The 21,473-nt window shown below is 41.8% G+C and overlaps 1 protein-coding gene across 1 annotated transcript; it reads left to right on the top strand.

The window, feature by feature from the left end:
• Positions 1–238: 238 nt before the first annotated feature.
• On the top strand, positions 239–19,514 carry LOC133537716 (beta/gamma crystallin domain-containing protein 1-like). The gene is made up of 8 exons (XM_061878807.1): positions 239–352; positions 418–660; positions 735–1,005; positions 18,481–18,528; positions 18,594–18,758; positions 18,810–18,832; positions 18,895–19,137; positions 19,199–19,514. The coding sequence occupies exons 1-8, from the start codon at positions 344–346 to the stop codon at positions 19,469–19,471; spliced, it is 1,275 nt and encodes a 424-aa protein (XP_061734791.1). The 5' UTR covers positions 239–343; the 3' UTR covers positions 19,472–19,514.
• Positions 19,515–21,473: the final 1,959 nt, after the last annotated feature.

The raw sequence follows: 21,473 nt of genomic DNA, 5'->3' as shown, positions 1-21,473 counted from the left end.
CATCTAAAGTTTGCATTGTATTTTGTCCAGCCGTGCCATGGACTTGGACTCCCCCCTAGCCTAAGTCAACTAAATACATCAAGCTTGCTAAATCCACACATAATTCCACGTGACTCTCAATTCAAAGTCAAAAGAAAGTTCTGTGTGGAGTTCACGCCCCCAGAGAGTATACGGGTAGGCAAGTGGAGCCTCTATAGGCTTTTAAAGTCAGCTGCTTGCTCAGGACTTTGCACAATAGGGGACGTTTGGTCTTTTGTCTCTCGCCAGGTATAAATGAAGCAGGTTCAGACAGGCAGGCATCAGTTCAAGCACAGTTCTCCCAGAGATTCTGCAGACCGTCACCATGGGCAAGGTAGGTAACCATGCTTCTTTCCTTCCAATCTGCCAGTTCATTCAAAGAAAACATTTGGATTTCAGATCATTCTGTTCGAGGAGAAGAACTTCCAGGGCCGCTCTTACGAGTGCATGAGCGACTGTGCCGACATGTCGTCCTACCTGAGCCGCTGCCAGTCCTGCCGGGTGGAGAGCGGCTGCTTCATGGTCTACGAGCGCCCCAACTTCATGGGCAACCAGTCCTTCATGAGGAGGGGCGAGTACTCCGACTCCATGAGCATGATGGGCGTCAGCGGCGGCATCAAGTCCTGCCGCGTGGTCCCCATGGTGGGTGCGGACCGCGTACGTTCCACCCAGGTTCTTGCACCGTGGTCTCTAACGCCAATTGTCGTCCCGAGCAGCACAGAGGCCAGTTCAGGATGAAGATCTTCGAGCGGGAGAACATGAGCGGCCAGATGAACGAGCTGACGGAGGACTGCGACAACATCCAGGAGCGCTTGGGCATGAGCGACTGCCTGTCCAGCCAGGTGTTGGAGGGCCACTGGCTGCTGTTCGAGCAGCCCCACTTCCGGGGCAGGATGCTGTACGTCAGGCCCGGCGAGCACCGCAGCTTCCGGGAGATGGGCATGAGCGGCATGAGGGTCATGAGCATGAGGCGCATCACCGATTCCTGCTGATTGTTCAATGCCGTCGCCCCAATAAATGCTATGACTTTTTAAACATATGGTGCGTGGTCTCAGTCTGTACGAACCAAGACATCTCCACACCTCAGGTCCATTTCCTTCATTGACAGCTCCTAAACTGTACAAATTCACAACCCACACAGTAGTTCATCCAAGATGATTTCTGGAATAGTTAAAAAACGGAATGAATGCAAATTAAAGTTGGTTGCTGCCGCCGCTTCTCTAACCCTGATCTTAGTCAGACCTATATAGAGGTTTTTGTTTCATGTCTCTACGACATCCCTAACAGAAGTTACAAGCAGTTTTGCCTGAGTATTTTCCTAGGGGGCGTTAGAGCGCAAATTTGATTTTTGGGGTTTGGTTTTTTTATCAGATGGCAATTTTTGCCAGTCCTGATGTGTGTGTAAAATTTGGTGAGTTTTGAATAGTGTTAAGGGGTTGAAATTATAGATCGGCGTTTCTGGATGTTGTTGATAAATGACTTTCGCTTGGCATAGTAGAGCTTTGACTTACACTTTGAAGCATTTTAAGTGGGTCAAATTACAGCTCAAAGAGGCAAAAATTGCATTTTTTAGGAAAATTTGCGCAGGGGTTTTTTGAAGGCGCGTAAAATCCAAACCGGAGCACTTATAAAATTTCCTTCAATAACTTTTAATTAGAAGGGTTCAAAGTCTCTCCTGTGCGAGTTTGAAGCCGAAACGACAAACGGGCTCAGAGGAGATAACGTTTGAAAAAAGGTGACGGGTGTTTACAAAACTTTTATTTTGAAGGGGTACTTTTTAACTTCCTGTTGATTTTTGCTGCAGGATGTCAATATTAAATTGTAGGTCTAAGTGAGACCTACATAGAGGTTTTTGTTTCATGTCTCTACGACATCCCTAACAGAAGTTACAAGCAGTTTTGCCTGAGTATTTTCCTAGGGGGCGTTAGAGCGCAAATTTGATTTTTGGGGTTTGGTTTTTTATCAGCTGGCAATTTTTGCCAGTCCTGATGTGTGTGTAAAATTTGGTGAGTTTTGAATAGTGTTAAGGGGTTAAAATTATAGATCGGCGTTTCTGGATGTTGTTGATAAATGACTTTCGCTTGGCATAGTAGAGCTTTGACTTGCACTTTGAAGCATTTTAAATGGGTCAAATTACAGCTCAAAGAGGCAAAAATGGCATTTTTTTAGGAAAATTTGCGCAGGGGTTTTTTGAAGGCGCGTAAAATCCAAACCGGAGCACTTATAAAATTTCCTTCAATAACTTTTAATTAGAAGGGTTCAAAGTCTCTCCTGTGCGAGTTTGAAGCCGAAACGACAAACGGGCTCAGAGGAGATAACGTTTAAAAAAAGGTGACGGATGTTTACAAAACTTTTATTTTGAAGGGGTAATTTTTAACTTCCTGTTGATTTTTGTTGCAGGATGTCAATATTAAATTGTAAGTCTAAGTGAGACCTACATAGAGGTTTTTGTTTCATGTCTCTAGAGACATCCCTAACAGAAGTTACAAGCAGTTTTGCCTGAGTATTTTCCTAGGGGGGCGTTAGAGCGCAAATTTGATTTTTGGGGTTTGGTTTTTTATCAGATGGCAATTTTTGCCAGGCCTGATGTGTGTGTAAAATTTGGTGAGTTTTGAATAGTGTTAAGGGGTTGAAATTATAGATCGGCGTTTCTGGATGTTGTTGATAAATGACTTTCGCTTGGCATAGTAGAGCTTTAACTTGCACTTTGAAGCATTTTAAATGGGTCAAATTACAGCTCTAAGAGGCAAAAATGGCATTTTTTAGGAAAATTTGCGCAGGGTTTTTTTGAAGGCGCGTAAAATCCAAACCGGAGCACTTATAAAATTTCCTTCAATAACTTTTAATCAGAAGAGTTCAAAGTCTCTCCTGTGCGAGTTTGAAGCCGAAACGACAAACGGGCTCAGAGGAGATAACGTTTGAAAAAAGGTGACGCGTGTTTACAAAACTTTTATTTTGAAGGGGTAATTTTTAACTTCCTGTTGATTTTTGTTGCAGGATGTCAATATTAAATTGTAAGTCTTAGTGAGACCTACATAGAGGTTTTTGTTTCATGTCTCTACGACATTCCTAACAGAAGTTACAAGCAGTTTTGCCTGAGTATTTTCCTAGGGGGCGTTAGAGCGCACATTTGAATTTTGGGGTTTGGTTTTTTATCAGATGGCAATGTTTGCCAGTCCTGATGTGTGTGTAAAATTTGGTGAGTTTTGAATAGTGTTAAGGGGTTGAAATTATAGATCGGCGTTTCTGGATGTTGTTGATAAATGACTTTCGCTTGGCATAGTAGAGCTTTGACTTGCACTTTGAAGCATTTTAAATGGGTCAAATTACAGCTCAAAGAGGCAAAAATGGCATTTTTTTAGGAAAATTTGCGCAGGGGTTTTTTGAAGGCGCGTAAAATCCAAACCGGAGCACTTATACATTTTATTTCGATAACTTTTAATCGGAAGGGTTCAAAGTCCCTCCTGTGCGAGTTTGAAGCCGAAACGACAAACGGGCTCAGAGGAGATAACGTTTGAAAAAAGGTGACGGGTGTTTACAAAACTTTTGTTTTGAAGGGGTAATTTTTAACTTCCTGTTGATTTTTGCTGCAGGATGTCGATATTAAATCGTAGGTCTAAGTGAGACCTACATAGAGGTCTGTCTGACATTCCTACTGGAAGTTACAAGCAGCTTTGTCTGTTTTCTCTTCCTAGGAGTAGTTTTTTCTGTGTTTTATTCAAAAATTGCGCTAGAGTGCATTTCATAATTTTATTTGGGTTTGGTTTTTTCATTAGATCGCAATTTTTGCCAGTACTGATGTGTGTGCCAAGAAAAGCCCCGAGACCCAAGGCCGGATAAGCGTTAGAAGACGCCTTGGAGCCACTATTTTGAGAATCTAATGCATTGTGAAAGTAATGCACTCGTTGTATTGAAGTGAAAATATCAAACTTCCTGTTGATTTTTGCTAAAGTATGTTGATTATTAAAATGTAGGTCTAAGTGAGACCTACATAGTGTTTTTTGTTTCATGTCTCTCTGACATTCCTACCGGAAGTTACAAGCAGTTTTGTCTGTGTTTTCTTCCTAGGAGCTGTTTGTCCATGTTGTATTCCTAGGGGGGGCGGTAGAGCGCAATTTTGAGTTTTGAGGTTAGGTTTTTTTCATCAAATCGCAATTTTTGCCAGACCTGATGTGTGTGTCAAGTTTGGTGAGTTTAGAAGCATTTTAAGGGGGTCAAATAACAGCTCAAAGAGGGAAAAATGACATTTTTTAGGAGACTTTGCACAGGGGTTCTTTGAAGGTGCGTAAAATAAAAACTTGAGAACTTATCAAAACTCTGTTCTATACTTTTAATCAGAAGGATTCAATCCCTCTCCTGTGCGAGTTTGAAGCCAACACAACAAACGCACTCAGAGGAGATAATGTTTGAAGAAAGGTGACCGGTTTTTACAAAACTTTTGTTTTGAAGGGGGGATTGCAAACTTCCTGTTGATTTTTGTTGGGGGTTGTCAATCTATGAAATGTAGGTCTAAGCGAGACCTACATAGAGGCCTTTGTTTCATGTCTCTCCGACATTCTTACCGGAAGTTACAAGCAATTGTGTCTGTGTTTTCTTTCTAGGAGCAGTTTTTTCAGTGTTTTATTAAAAAATAGCGCTAGAGCGCAATTTTGAGTTTTGGGGTTTGGTTTTTTTTCATTTGATCGCAATATTCGCCAGTCCTTATGTGTGCGCCAAGTTTGGTGACTTTTGAAGCATTTTAAAGGGGTCAAATTACAGCACAAAAAGGCAAAAAATGCATTTTTTGCGAAAATTTTATTTTGAAGGGGTTTTTGCCAACTTCCTGTAGATTTTTGCTGGAAGAAGTGAGTGTATGAAAATTGGGTCTAAGTCAGACCTACATAGGAGTTTTTGTTTCATGTCGCTATGACATTCCTAACAGACGTTACATGCAGTTTTGTCTGTAACTTTTTCCTAGGGGGCGCTAGAGCGCAATTTTCAGTGGATCTAACATAATAGTGTGAGAGTCCAGTCCATAGTGGATCTAACATAATAGTGTGAGTCCAGTCCATAGTGAATCTAACATAATAGTGAGAGTCCAGTCCATAGTGGATTTAACATAATAGTGTGAGAGTCCAGTCCATATTGGATCTAACATAATAGTGAGAGTCCAGTCCATAGTGGATCTAACATAATAGTGAGAGTCCAGTCCATAGTGGATCTAACATAATAGTGTGAGAGTCCAGTCCATAGTGGATCTAACATAATAGTGAGAGTCCAGTCCATAGTGGATCTAACATAATAGTGTGAGAGTCCAGTCCATAGTGGATCTAACATAATAGTGAGAGTCCAGTCCATAGTGGACCTAACATAATAGTGAGAGTCCAGTCCATAGTGGATCTAACATAATAGTGAGAGTCCAGTCCATAGTGGATCTAACATAATAGTGAGAGTCCAGTCCATAGTGCATCTAACATAATAGTGAGAGTCCAGTCCATAGTGGATCTAACATAATAGTGAGAGTCCAGTCCATAGTGGATCTAACATAATAGTTTGAGAGTCCAGTCCATAGTGGATCCAACATAATAGTGTGAGAGTCCAGTCCATAGTGCATCTAACATAATAGTGAGAGTCCAGTCCATAGTGGATCCAACATAATAGTGAGAGTCCAATCCATAGTGAATCTAACATAATAGTGAGAGTCCAGTCCATAGTGGATCTAACATAATAGTGAGAGTCCAGTCCATAGTGGATCTAACATAATAGTGTGAGAGTCCAGTCCATAGTGGATCTAACATAATAGTGTGAGAGTCCAGTCCGTAGTGGATCTAACATAATAGTGAGAGTCCAGTCCATAGTGGATCTAACATAATAGTGTGAGAGTCCAGTCCATAGTGGATCTAACATAATAGTGTGAGTCCAGTCCATAGTGAATCTAACATAATAGTGAGAGTCCAGTCCATAGTGGATTTAACATAATAGTGTGAGAGTCCAGTCCATATTGGATCTAACATAATAGTGAGAGTCCAGTCCATAGTGGATCTAACATAATAGTGAGAGTCCAGTCCATAGTGGATCTAACATAATAGTGTGAGAGTCCAGTCCATAGTGGATCTAACATAATAGTGAGAGTCCAGTCCATAGTGGATCTAACATAATAGTGTGAGAGTCCAGTCCATAGTGGATCTAACATAATAGTGAGAGTCCAGTCCATAGTGGACCTAACATAATAGTGAGAGTCCAGTCCATAGTGGATCTAACATAATAGTGAGAGTCCAGTCCATAGTGGATCTAACATAATAGTGAGAGTCCAGTCCATAGTGGATCTAACATAATAGTGAGAGTCCAGTCCATAGTGGATCTAACATAATAGTTTGAGAGTCCAGTCCATAGTGAATCTAACATAATAGTGAGAGTCCATTCCATAGTGGATCCAACATAATAGTGTGAGAGTCCAGTCCATAGTGCATCTAACATAATAGTGAGAGTCCAGTCCATAGTGGATCCAACATAATAGTGAGAGTCCAATCCATAGTGAATCTAACATAATAGTGAGAGTCCAGTCCATAGTGGATCTAACATAATAGTGAGAGTCCAGTCCATAGTGGATCTAACATAATAGTGTGAGAGTCCAGTCCATAGTGGATCTAACATAATAGTGTGAGAGTCCAGTCCATAGTGGATCCAACATAATAGTGAGAGTCCAGTCCATAGTGAATCTAACATAATAGTGAGAGTCCAGTCCATAGTGGATCTAACATAATAGTGTGAGTCCAGTCCATAGTGGATCTAACATAATAGTGTGAGAGTCCAGTCCATAGTGGATCTAACATAATAGTGTGAGAGTCCAGTCCATAGTGGATCCAACATAATAATGAGAGTCCAGTCCATAGTGGATCTAACATAATAGTGGGAGTCCAGTCCATAGTGGATCTAACATAATAGTTTGAGAGTCCAGTCCATAGTGGATCTAACATAATAGTGTGAGAGTCCAGTCCATAGTGGATCTAACATAATAGTGTGAGAGTCCAGTCCGTAGTGGATCTAACATAATAGTGAGAGTCCAGTCCATAGTGGATCTAACATAATAGTGTGAGAGTCCAGTCCATAGTGGATCTAACATAATAGTGTGAGTCCAGTCCATAGTGAATCTAACATAATAGTGAGAGTCCAGTCCATAGTGGATTTAACATAATAGTGTGAGAGTCCAGTCCATATTGGATCTAACATAATAGTGAGAGTCCAGTCCATAGTGGATCTAACATAATAGTGAGAGTCCAGTCCATAGTGGATCTAACATAATAGTGTGAGAGTCCAGTCCATAGTGGATCTAACATAATAGTGAGAGTCCAGTCCATAGTGGATCTAACATAATAGTGTGAGAGTCCAGTCCATAGTGGATCTAACATAATAGTGAGAGTCCAGTCCATAGTGGACCTAACATAATAGTGAGAGTCCAGTCCATAGTGGATCTAACATAATAGTGAGAGTCCAGTCCATAGTGGATCTAACATAATAGTGAGAGTCCAGTCCATAGTGGATCTAACATAATAGTGAGAGTCCAGTCCATAGTGGATCTAACATATAGTTTGAGAGTCCAGTCCATAGTGAATCTAACATAATAGTGAGAGTCCATTCCATAGTGGATCCAACATAATAGTGTGAGAGTCCAGTCCATAGTGCATCTAACATAATAGTGAGAGTCCAGTCCATAGTGGATCCAACATAATAGTGAGAGTCCAATCCATAGTGAATCTAACATAATAGTGAGAGTCCAGTCCATAGTGGATCTAACATAATAGTGAGAGTCCAGTCCATAGTGGATCTAACATAATAGTGTGAGAGTCCAGTCCATAGTGGATCTAACATAATAGTGTGAGAGTCCAGTCCATAGTGGATCCAACATAATAGTGAGAGTCCAGTCCATAGTGAATCTAACATAATAGTGAGAGTCCAGTCCATAGTGGATCTAACATAATAGTGAGAGTCCAGTCCATAGTGGATCTAACATAATAGTGTGAGAGTCCAGTCCATAGTGGATCTAACATAATAGTGTGAGAGTCCAGTCCATAGTGGATCCAACATAATAATGAGAGTCCAGTCCATAGTGGATCTAACATAATAGTGGGAGTCCAGTCCATAGTGGATCTAACATAATAGTTTGAGAGTCCAGTCCATAGTGGATCTAACATAATAGTGAGAGTCCAGTCCATAGTGGATCTAACATAATGATGTGAGAGTCCAGTCCATAGTGAATCTAACATAATAGTGAGAGTCCAGTCCATAGTGGATCTAAAATAATCGTGAGAATCCAGTCCATAGTGGATCTAACATAATAGTGTGAGAGTCCAGTCCATAGGGGATCTAACATAATAGTGGGAGTCCAGTCCATAGTGGATCTAACATAATAGTGAGAGTCCAGTCCATAGTGGATCTAACATAATAGTGTGAGAGTCCAGTCCATAGTGGATCTAACATAATAGTGTGAGAGTCCAGTCCATAGTGGATCTAACATAATAGTGTGAGAGTCCAGTCCATAGTGGATCTAACATAATAGTGGGAGTCCAGTCCATAGTGGATCTAACATAATAGTGTGAGAGTCCAGTCCATAGTGGATCTAACATAATAGTGTGAGAGTCCAGTCCATAGTGGATCTAACATAATAGTGAGAGTCCAGTCCATAGTGGATCTAACATAATAGTGAGAGTCCAGTCCATAGTGGATCCAACATAATAGTGAGAGTCCAGTCCATAGTGGATCTAACATAATAGTGAGAGTCTAGTCCATAGTGGATCTAACATAATAGTGAGAGTCCAGTCCATAGTGGATCTGACATAATAGTGAGAGTCCAGTCCATAGTGGATCTAACATAATAGTGAGAGTCCAGTCCATAGTGGATCTAACATAATAGTGTGAGAGTCCAGTCCATAGTGGATCTAACATAATAGTGAGAGTCCAGTCCATAGTGGATCTAACGTAATAGTGAGAGTCCAGTCCATAGTGGACCTAACATAATAGTGAGAGTCCAGTCCATAGTGGATCTAACATAATAGTGAGAGTCCAGTCCATAGTGGATCTAACATAATAGTGAGAGTCCAGTCCATAGTGCATCTAACATAATAGTGAGAGTCCAGTCCATAGTGGATCTAACATAATAGTGAGAGTCCAGTCCATAGTGGATCTGACATAATAGTTTGAGAGTCCAGTCCATAGTGAATCTAACATAATAGTGAGAGTCCATTCCATAGTGGATCCAACATAATAGTGTGAGAGTCCAGTCCATAGTGCATCTAACATAATAGTGAGAGTCCAGTCCATAGTGGATCCAACATAATAGTGAGAGTCCAATCCATAGTGAATCTAACATAATAGTGAGAGTCCAGTCCATAGTGGATCTAACATAATAGTGAGAGTCCAGTCCATAGTGGATCTAACATAATAGTGTGAGAGTCCAGTCCATAGTGGATCTAACATAATAGTGTGAGAGTCCAGTCCATAGTGGATCTAACATAATAGTGAGAGTCCAGTCCATAGTGAATCTAACATAATAGTGAGAGTCCAGTCCATAGTGGATCTAACATGATAGTGAGAGTCCAGTCCATAGTGGATCTAACATAATAGTGTGAGAGTCCAGTCCATAGTGGATCTAACATAATAGTGTGAGAGTCCAGTCCATAGTGGATCCAACATAATAATGAGAGTCCAGTCCATAGTGGATCTAACATAATAGTGGGAGTCCAGTCCATAGTGGATGTAACATAATAGTTTGAGAGTCCAGTCCATAGTGGATCTAACATAATAGTGAGAGTCCAGTCCATAGTGGATCTAACATAATGATGTGAGAGTCCAGTCCATAGTGAATCTAACATAATAGTGAGAGTCCAGTCCATAGTGGATCTAACATAATAGTGAGAATCCAGTCCATAGTGGATCTAACATAATAGTGTGAGAGTCCAGTCCATAGGGGATCTAACATAATAGTGGGAGTCCAGTCCATAGTGGATCTAACATAATAGTGAGAGTCCAGTCCATAGTGGATCTAACATAATAGTGTGAGAGTCCAGTCCATAGTGGATCTAACATAATAGTGTGAGAGTCCAGTCCATAGTGGATCTAACATAATAGTGTGAGAGTCCAGTCCATAGTGGATCTAACATAATAGTGGGAGTCCAGTCCATAGTGGATCTAACATAATAGTGTGAGAGTCCAGTCCATAGTGGATCTAACATAATAGTGTGAGAGTCCAGTCCATAGTGGATCTAACATAATAGTGAGAGTCCAGTCCATAGTGGATCTAACATAATAGTGAGAGTCCAGTCCATAGTGGATCCAACATAATAGTGAGAGTCCAGTCCATAGTGGATCTAACATAATAGTGAGAGTCTAGTCCATAGTGGATCTAACATAATAGTGAGAGTCTAGTCCATAGTGGATCTAACATAATAGTGAGAGTCCAGTCCATAGTGAATCTAACATAATAGTGAGGTCCAGTCCATAGTGGATCTAACATAATAGTGTGAGAGTCCAGTCCATAGTGGATCTAACATAATAGTGAGAGTCCAGTCCATAGTGGATCTAACATAATAGTGAGAGTCCAGTCCATAGTGGACCTAACATAATAGTGAGAGTCCAGTCCATAGTGGATCTAACATAATAGTGAGAGTCCAGTCCATAGTGGATCTAACATAATAGTGAGAGTCCAGTCCATAGTGCATCTAACATAATAGTGAGAGTCCAGTCCATAGTGGATCTAACATAATAGTGAGAGTCCAGTCCATAGTGGATCTAACATAATAGTTTGAGAGTCCAGTCCATAGTGAATCTAACATAATAGTGAGAGTCCATTCCATAGTGGATCCAACATAATAGTGTGAGAGTCCAGTCCATAGTGCATCTAACATAATAGTGAGAGTCCAGTCCATAGTGGATCCAACATAATAGTGAGAGTCCAATCCATAGTGAATCTAACATAATAGTGAGAGTCCAGTCCATAGTGGACCTAACATAATAGTGAGAGTCCAGTCCATAGTGGATCTAACATAATAGTGAGAGTCCAGTCCATAGTGGATCTAACATAATAGTGAGAGTCCAGTCCATAGTGCATCTAACATAATAGTGAGAGTCCAGTCCATAGTGGATCTAACATAATAGTGAGAGTCCAGTCCATAGTGGATCTAACATAATAGTTTGAGAGTCCAGTCCATAGTGGATCCAACATAATAGTGTGAGAGTCCAGTCCATAGTGCATCTAACATAATAGTGAGAGTCCAGTCCATAGTGGATCCAACATAATAGTGAGAGTCCAATCCATAGTGAATCTAACATAATAGTGAGAGTCCAGTCCATAGTGGATCTAACATAATAGTGAGAGTCCAGTCCATAGTGGATCTAACATAATAGTGAGAGTCCAGTCCATAGTGGATCTAACATAATGATGTGAGAGTCCAGTCCATAGTGAATCTAACATAATAGTGAGAGTCCAGTCCATAGTGGATCTAACATAATAGTGAGAATCCAGTCCATAGTGGATCTAACATAATAGTGTGAGAGTCCAGTCCATAGGGGATCTAACATAATAGTGGGAGTCCAGTCCATAGTGGATCTAACATAATAGTGAGAGTCCAGTCCATAGTGGATCTAACATAATAGTGTGAGAGTCCAGTCCATAGTGGATCTAACATAATAGTGTGAGAGTCCAGTCCATAGTGGATCTAACATAATAGTGTGAGAGTCCAGTCCATAGTGGATCTAACATAATAGTGGGAGTCCAGTCCATAGTGGATCTAACATAATAGTGTGAGAGTCCAGTCCATAGTGGATCTAACATAATAGTGTGAGAGTCCAGTCCATAGTGGATCTAACATAATAGTGAGAGTCCAGTCCATAGTGGATCTAACATAATAGTGAGAGTCCAGTCCATAGTGGATCCAACATAATAGTGAGAGTCCAGTCCATAGTGGATCTAACATAATAGTGAGAGTCTAGTCCATAGTGGATCTAACATAATAGTGAGAGTCCAGTCCATAGTGGATCTAACATAATAGTGAGAGTCCAGTCCATAGTGGATCTAACATAATAGTGAGAGTCCAGTCCATAGTGGATCTAACATAATAGTGTGAGAGTCCAGTCCATAGTGGATCTAACATAATAGTGAGAGTCCAGTCCATAGTGGATCTAACATAATAGTGTGAGAGTCCAGTCCATAGTGGATCTAACATAATAGTGAGAGTCCAGTCCATAGTGGATCTAACATAATAGTGTGAGAGTCCAGTCCATAGTGGATCCAACATAATAGTGAGAGTCCAGTCCATAGTGGATCCAACATAATAGTGAGAGTCCAGTCCATAGTGGATCTCACATAATAGTGTGAGAGTCCAGTCCATAGTGGATCTAACATAATAGTGAGAGTCCAGTCCATATTGGATCCAACATAATAGTGAGAGTCCAGTCCATAGTGGATCTAACATAATAGTGAGAGTCCAATCCATAGTGGATCTAACATAATAGTGTGAGAGTCCAGTCCATAGTGGATCCAACATAATAGTGAGAGTCCAGTCCATAGTGGATCTAACATAATAGTGTGAGTCCAGTCCATAGTGGATCTAACATAATAGTGTGAGAGTCCAGTCCATAGTGGATCTAGCATAATAGTGTGAGAGTCCAGTCCATAGTGGATCTAACATAATAGTGTGAGTCCAGTCCATAGTGGATCTAGCATAATAGTGTGAGAGTCCAGTCCATAGTGGATCTAACATAATAGTGAGAGTCCAGTCCATAGTGGATCTAACATAATAGTGTGAGAGTCCAGTCCATAGTGGATCTAACATAATAGTGTGAGAGTCCAGTCCATAGTGGATCCAACATAATAGTGAGAGTCCAGTCCATAGTGGATCTCACATAATAGTGTGAGAGTCCAGTCCATAGTGGATCTAACATAATAGTGAGAGTCCAGTCCATATTGGATCTAACATAATAGTGAGAGTCCAGTCCATAGTGGATCTAACATAATAGTGAGAGTCCAATCCATAGTGGATCTAACATAATAGTGTGAGAGTCCAGTCCATAGTGGATCCAACATAATAGTGAGAGTCCAGTCCATAGTGGATCTAACATAATAGTGTGAGTCCAGTCCATAGTGGATCTAACATAATAGTGTGAGAGTCCAGTCCATAGTGGATCTAGCATAATAGTGTGAGAGTCCAGTCCATAGTGGATCTAACATAATAGTGTGAGAGTCCAGTCCATAGTGGATCTAGCATAATAGTGTGAGAGTCCAGTCCATAGTGGATCTAACATAATAGTGAGAGTCCAGTCCATAGTGGATCTAACATAATAGTGTGAGAGTCCAGTCCATAGTGGATCTAACATAATAGTGTGAGAGTCCAGTCCATAGTGGATCCAACATAATAGTGAGAGTCCAGTCCATAGTGGATCTCACATAATAGTGTGAGAGTCCAGTCCATAGTGGATCTAACATAATAGTGAGAGTCCAGTCCATATTGGATCTAACATAATAGTGAGAGTCCAGTCCATAGTGGATCTAACATAATAGTGAGAGTCCAATCCATAGTGGATCTAACATAATAGTGTGAGAGTCCAGTCCATAGTGGATCCAACATAATAGTGAGAGTCCAGTCCATAGTGGATCTAACATAATAGTGTGAGAGTCCAGTCCATAGTGGATCCAACATAATAGTGAGAGTCCAGTCCATAGTGGATCTAACATAATAGTGTGAGAGTCCAGTCCATAGTGGATCCAACATAATAGTGAGAGTCCAGTCCATAGTGGATCTAACATAATAGTGTGAGTCCAGTCCATAGTGGATCTAACATAATAGTGTGAGAGTCCAGTCCATAGTGGATCTAGCATAATAGTGTGAGAGTCCAGTCCATAGTGGATCTAACATAATAGTGTGAGAGTCCAGTCCATAGTGGATCTAGCATAATAGTGTGAGAGTCCAGTCCATAGTGGATCTAACATAATAGTGAGAGTCCAGTCCATAGTGGATCTAACATAATAGTGTGAGAGTCCAGTCCATAGTGGATCTAACATAATAGTGTGAGAGTCCAGTCCATAGTGGATCCAACATAATAGTGAGAGTCCAGTCCATAGTGGATCTCACATAATAGTGTGAGAGTCCAGTCCATAGTGGATCTAACATAATAGTGAGAGTCCAGTCCATATTGGATCTAACATAATAGTGAGAGTCCAGTCCATAGTGGATCTAACATAATAGTGAGAGTCCAATCCATAGTGGATCTAACATAATAGTGTGAGAGTCCAGTCCATAGTGGATCCAACATAATAGTGAGAGTCCAGTCCATAGTGGATCTAACATAATAGTGTGAGAGTCCAGTCCATAGTGGATCCAACATAATAGTGAGAGTCCAGTCCATAGTGGATCTAACATAATAGTGTGAGAGTCCAGTCCATAGTGGATCCAACATAATAGTGAGAGTCCAGTCCATAGTGGATCTAACATAATAGTGTGAGTCCAGTCCATAGTGGATCTAACATAATAGTGTGAGAGTCCAGTCCATAGTGGATCTAGCATAATAGTGTGAGAGTCCAGTCCATAGTGGATCTAACATAATAGTGTGAGAGTCCAGTCCATAGTGGATCTAGCATAATAGTGTGAGAGTCCAGTCCATAGTGGATCTAACATAATAGTGAGAGTCCAGTCCATAGTGGATCTAACATAATAGTGAGAGTCCAGTCCATAGTGGATCTAACATAATAGTGAGAGTCCAGTCCAAAGTGGATCTAACATAATAGTGTGAGAGTCCAGTCCATAGTGGATCTAGCATAATAGTGTGAGAGTCCAGTCCATAGTGGATCTAACATAATAGTGAGAGTCCAGTCCATAGTGGATCTAACATAATAGTGTGAGAGTCCAGTCCATAGTGGATCTAACATAATAGTGTGAGAGTCCAGTCCATAGTGGATCTAACATAATAGTGTGAGAGTCCAGTCCATAGTGGGTCCAACATGATAGTGAGAGTGAATTTTGAATAGTGGGATATCGAGACTGATTCGGTGGATTTAAAGATTCATTTTTTTATTTATAAATGAAATTGAAAATGGGTATGTATTGTATTTTGCATATCATATGATGATGCATATTTTAACCGTGGGTCCCTGTCCATAAACTGTGTGCTTCCCGGGATTACCTTTTTTGCAAAACGGACTCTGATATTAACAAAATAAATATTAATGAAACCGTCAGAATAATTGTATCTAAGTTATCACACAACTTGTTGGCTTTGAGTTCATGTTGCCCTGCGGCTTGTGGTTACGATCACTGGTGCTTACCAAAACTTTCTTTGATCTAATCAAGCAAAAGGCGGACAGCTTGTAAATCTCCACTGTGTGCGATGGAATGCGCCGTAGAGGTGTCAGTTTCTCAGATCTTGGACTTTATCAGGACCCGAAATCTACGAGCAGAGAGGGGGCAAACCTGACACCGCTCCAAGCACCTTTTATTTGAACTGTTTATGACACAGTGCTGCTGCTGTATATTGAGACCCCTCCCCCTTAGAAGCAGCTGCAGGTATGTAATCAGGGAATGCCCAAACAAATGAGGATGCGTGGAACTTGTTCCTCAGAGTGTGGGGCGACATTGTAGGAGGGTGCGGGTCCACGCGCTCTCCTCATGAGCTTAATTAAATCCCGTCTCTGTTTGATTCCTTGCTTCTTGTCTTGTTTAATAGATAGTTCAGTGTTTGAACCTGACAAAAACTGTCTGTAAATAAATAAATACATAAATATTGTGGCCAAACTGCTCAATTTTTGTTTCATCTTACTGCTTGGGTTGTTCTCCCGGGATGCAAACGGACAACTCTGGACAAAAGCGTGAGGTAGGATATGATTTATTCCTCATATATCATCCAACTTACAAAAATACAGAAATCCAAAATTGGGAGAGTGACCGTGCCAGCAACCTGGGGGTTCCTGGTTCAATCCCCACCTTCTACCATCCTAGTCACGTCCCTTGTGTCCTTGAGCAAGACACTTGTTTGCATATTCTCCCCGGCTTTCTGGGGTTAGGTTGATTGGCAACAGCAAATGGTCCCTAGTGTGTGAATGTTGTCTATCTGTGTTGGCCCTGCGATGAGGTGGCGACTTGTCCAGGGTGTACCCCGCCTTCCGCCCGATTGTAGCTGAGATAGGCACCAGCACCCCCCGCGACCCCGAAAGGGAATAAGCGGTATAAAATGGATGGATGGATGGAAGTAGTTTGACATGTACTTCGGTATCAGGGAGGTGTAGCGGATTTTATAGACCAGGCTCAGTGCAAGTTGTTTGACTCTGTCCTCCGCCCTGAGCCAGCCCACTTTGGAGAAGTGGGTTGGATTGAGGTGTGATCTGGGGTAGAGGTCTAGAAGTAACCGGACTAGTTTGTTCTGGGATGTTTGGAGTCTAGATTTGAGGGTTTTGGAGGTGCTGGGGTACCAGGAGGTGCAAGCGTAATCAAAAAAGGGTTGAATGAGAGTTTCCGCTAGAATCTTCAAGGTGCTTTTGTTGACCAGAGAGGAGATTCTGTAGAGGAATATCATTCTTTGGTTGACATTTTTGACGACCTTGGTTGGCATTTTACCACAGGAAAGATTGGCCTCTAGAATGGAACCTAGGTAGGTGATCTCATCTTTCCTGGTGATGGTCAGGACAATGACATCAAAAGTGCTAAAGGATTGGCTAAATCCGGCTAGAATGAAGGTTTTAGTATTGACTTAAACGGGTGTCATGTCTGTGTGATCATGTTTTGTTTTTTGGACATTCAGTTCCTGTTTTTGCACTTCCTGGTTTGTTTTGTTACCATAGCAACTCATTAGTTTGCACCTTGTCCTCATGTCACGCACCTGTCTCACGTTTTGCAATCGCACACCTGTTTCCACTGCTATTTAAGCCTGTCTGTTTCTGTTCTTCGTCCTGGCAACATCACCATCTACCACCTTCTACCACCATCTATCACCCTCGATACCTCCACTCACGTCTTGCCATGTTTCACAGTTCCATGCCAAGTTTTGTTTATAGTTCGTTATTCATGCCATAGTGCAAGTTTTTGCTTGTTTCTATAGCCAAGTTTTTTACCTCCATTGTGAGCGCTTTTTGCTTGCTTCCTTTTTTTCTGTTAAAATAAAAACATGTACTTACATTCACGCCTTGCCCGCGCCAACTTTCCTTTGCATTCTGGAAAAACAAACCCCAAAGTCCACTCCAATCGTTTTGCACCTCGGGACATACATGCCAACCTTGATACCTCCGATTTCGGGAGGTGGGGGTGGGGTGCGTGGTCGGAGGCGTGGTTGGGGGCGTGGTTAAGAGGGAAGGAGTATATTTACAAATTCCCCAATTCAAGTATTTCATATATATATATATATATATATATATATATATATATATATATATATATATATATATATATAAAATAAATACTTGACTTTCAGTGAATTTTAGGTATATTTATTTTTTTATTTTATTTTATTTTATTTTATATATATATGTATATATACATATATATATATATATATATAAGAAATACTTGAATTTCAGTGTTTTTTACACATATACACACACATAACACTCATCTACTCATTGTTGAGTTAAGGGTTGAATTGTCCATCCTTGTTCTATTCTCTGTCATTAGTTTTCTAACCATATGCATGTAAAGTAGATGGCAGTATTGTACTGTTTAAGAGTGTCACAACATTGCTGTTGACAGCAGACAAACTGCTTTACGGTAGACGAAAACGTGACTGCTGTTGTTGTGTGTTGTTGCCGCGCTGGGAGGACTTTAATGAAACTGCCTAACAATAAACCCACATAAGAAACCAAGAACTCGCCCGTGATCATTCTACAGTTATAACATTATTGGGCAGACATGCTGTTTATATTGTGGGAAAGCGGACGTGAAAACAGGCTGTCCTCACTCAGGTCCGCATGTAGCTGGAGGGGGCGTGGCCTCCAGCTTCGCCTGAATTTCTTCGGGAGAAAATTTGTCCCGGGAGGTTTTCGGGAGAGGCGCTGAATTTCGAGAGTCTCCCGGAAAATCCGGGAGGGTTGGCGAGTATGCCTCGGGAAAACAATCCATTCCCAAGTCCTAGTCGTGACAATGCTGAAGAAACAAGTCCATGCCAGAAAAGCAACAAATTTAGCTGAACTGCACCAATTTTGTCAAGAGGAGTGGTCAAAAATTGAAGCAGAAGCTGGTGGATGGCTACCAAAAGTGCCTTGTTGTGTTATTGTACTTGGGTAATGCCAATAAAACTAATACCGTATACCACCAGCCATGTGTACTTTAATAGAAGACTTCAAAGTTTCTATTTGGAGATAGTTGGAAAGACGTGCTAGTGCCACCATATCTTACCAGCTGATTAGATGCAGAAGACTGGTGTGTATAGCGTGTATTCACGCAAACATGCTTCTCTGGAAAAAACTCTTTTGTCTGAGGTCTGCGGCTTTGTGCCGGCCTATTGTTGCAGGGGCACTAAGGGCCACGCTGCCTATAAATTGTCAGCTTACAGATCAGAGTGCCAGGCTGTGGCTTTTCACTAAATCACAGGGTAATGTCCCTCTCCGTCTTGTCGGCTTCAAGAAGATGCTCACGCTTCCGGCCGCCTTTGTGGGGAGATTGAATCGGGACAAACTTCTGCGGGAGTGGAAATAGGAGAACATGGCCGTCCACGCTCCATAGGGCCTCTATACCATGCTGCTGAGTCAGGGCTGCACACAATGGTGGCTGCAGAGTCTTTTGGCTTTGGTCAGGTATAAAAGACACCTCGTCACCAAAGCAGCGTCGCAGTTCTCTGAGGAACCAACGCAACCATGGGCAAGGTAAGCACGCTCACCCGGCCGACCGTCCGGGCCGAGTCTAACCACCCTGAACCCTTCTCCAGATCATCTTTTACGAGGAGAGGAACTTCCAGGGCCGCTCGTACGAGTGCATGAGCGACTGCTCCGACATGTCCTCCAACCTGAGCCGATGCCAGTCCTGCCGGGTGGAGAACGGCTGCTTCATGGTCTACGAGCGCCCCAACTTCATGGGCAACCAGTACTTCATGAGGAGGGGCGAGTACTCCGACTCCATGAGCATGATGGGCATGAGGGACTGCATCAGGTCCTGCCGTTCAATCCCCATGGTATGGATGCTCAAGCGAAAGAACCATTTGGGGCTTCTAAATGTCCTGTTTTGGTCTACAGCATAGAGGTCAGTTCCGGATCAAGATCTTCGAGCGGGAGAACTTCAGCGGCCAGTCCAACGAGCTGCAGGAGGACTGCGACAACATCCAGGAGCGCTTCCGCATGAGCGACTGCCTGTCCTGCCAGGTGTTGGAGGGCCACTGGCTGCTGTTCGAGCAGCCCCACTTCCGGGGCAAGATGATGTACGTCAGGCCCGGCGAGTACCGCAGTTTCCGGGAGATGGGTCTCAACAGCATGAGGTTCATGAGCATGAGGCGCATCATGGACATCTAAAATAAAAATAAAATGTGTTCTGTTGAAAATGGTTCACTGAGGAAACGTGAATAAAACTGTTCTTAAAAATGATCTTGTCTCTGTCCGTCTTGAGCAGGCGTGCCCACTCTTTTTCTGCTACTTTTCAATCGACCAAGTCTAGGCCACTCTGACCTCTCGGCCAGTAGTGGGTAGAGTCTCTGCCCTGAGGTGGGTAGGTTGGGAGTTCAAACGCCGGCCGAGTCATACCATAGACTATAAAAAAACGGGAGCCATTACCTTCCTGCTTGGCACTCAGCATCAAGGCTTGGAATTGGGGGTTAAATCACCAAAAAATGATTCCTGGGCGCGGCACCGCTGCTCACTGCTCCCCTCACCTCCAAGGGGGTGAACAGAGTGATGGGTCGAATGCAGAGGACAAAGTTCACCACACCTAGAGTGTGTGTGACAATCATTGCTACTTTAACTTTAACTTTAAGTGGAGGTGATCAAAAGCCGAAGCATTCACACATATGGTTTTCTACACCAATATTCATCTATTTAAAGTTATTATGGGCCTGCTGCAATGCAAGCATCCATTCACATGTTGCAAGCAGCCCATATTGTTATTGCTCATACTTCTAACCATGTTATTATTATTATGGGCCTGCTGCAATGCAAGCATCCATTCACATGTTGCAAGCAGCCCATATTGTTATTGCTCATACTTCTAACCTTGTTATTAGTATTATGGGTCTGCTGCAATGCCAGCAGCCCATATTGCTATTGCTCATTCTTCTAACCTTGTTATTAGTATTATGGGTCTGCTGCAATGCCAGCAGCCCATATTGCTATTGCTCATTCTTCTAACCTTGTTATTAGTATTATGGGCCTGCTGCAATGCAAGCACCCCATTGACATGTTGCAAGCAGCCCATATTGTTACTGCTCATACTTTTATTAACTTTATTATTATTATTATTATGGGCTTGCTGCGATGCAAGCAGCCCATATTTTTATTGCTCATACTTCTAACTTTATTAGTAGTATTGTGGGCCTGCTGCAATGCCAGCAGCCCATATTGTTATTTCTCGTACTTCTAACTTTGTTATTAGTATTATGGGCCTGCTGCAATGCAAGCAGCCCATATTGTTATTGCTCATACTTCTAACTTTGTTATTATTATTATGGGCCTGCTGCGATGCAAGCAGCCCATATTTTTATTTCTCATACATCTAACTTTATTATTATTATTATTAGGGGCCTGCCGCGATGCACCCAGCCCATATTGTTATTTCTCATACTTCTAACCTTGTTATTAGTATTATGGGCCTGCTGAAATGCCAGCAGCCCATATTGTTATTGCTCATTCTTCCAACCTTGTTATTAGTATTATGGGCCTGCTGCAATGCCAGCAGCCCATATTGTTATTGCTCATTCTTCTAACCTTGTTATTAGTATTATGGGCCTGCTGCAATGCAAGCAGCCCATATTGTTATTGCTCATACTTCTAACTTTATTAGTAGTATTATGGGCCTGCTGCAATGTCAGCAGCCCGTATTGTTATTTCTCGTACTTCTAACTTTGTTATTAGTATTATGGGCCTGCTGCAATGCAAGCAGCTCAAATTGTTATTGCTCAAAGTTCTCACATTATCATTATTATTATGGGCCTGCTGCAATGCAAGCAGCCCATATTGTTATTTGTCATTCTTCTAAATTTGTTATTAGTATTATGGGCCTGCTGCGATGCAAGCAGCCCATATTTTTATTGCTCATACTTCTAACTTTATTAGTAGTATTATAGGCCTGCTGCAATGCCAGCAGCCCATATTGTTATTACTCATACTTCTCACATTGTCATTATTATTATGGGCCTGCTGCGATGCAAGCAGCCCATATTGTTATTGCTCACACCTTTAACTTTGTTATTATTATTATGGGCCTGCTGCAATGCAAGCATCCATTCACATGTTGCAAGCAGCCCATATTGTTATTGCTCATACTTCTAACTTTGTTATTAGTATTATGGGCCTGCTGCAATGC

This window comes from Nerophis ophidion, linkage group LG19 (assembly GCF_033978795.1).
Source record: "Nerophis ophidion isolate RoL-2023_Sa linkage group LG19, RoL_Noph_v1.0, whole genome shotgun sequence".
NCBI classification, from domain to species: domain Eukaryota; kingdom Metazoa; phylum Chordata; class Actinopteri; order Syngnathiformes; family Syngnathidae; genus Nerophis; species Nerophis ophidion.
This window is presented reverse-complemented; position numbering and strand designations above follow the sequence as displayed.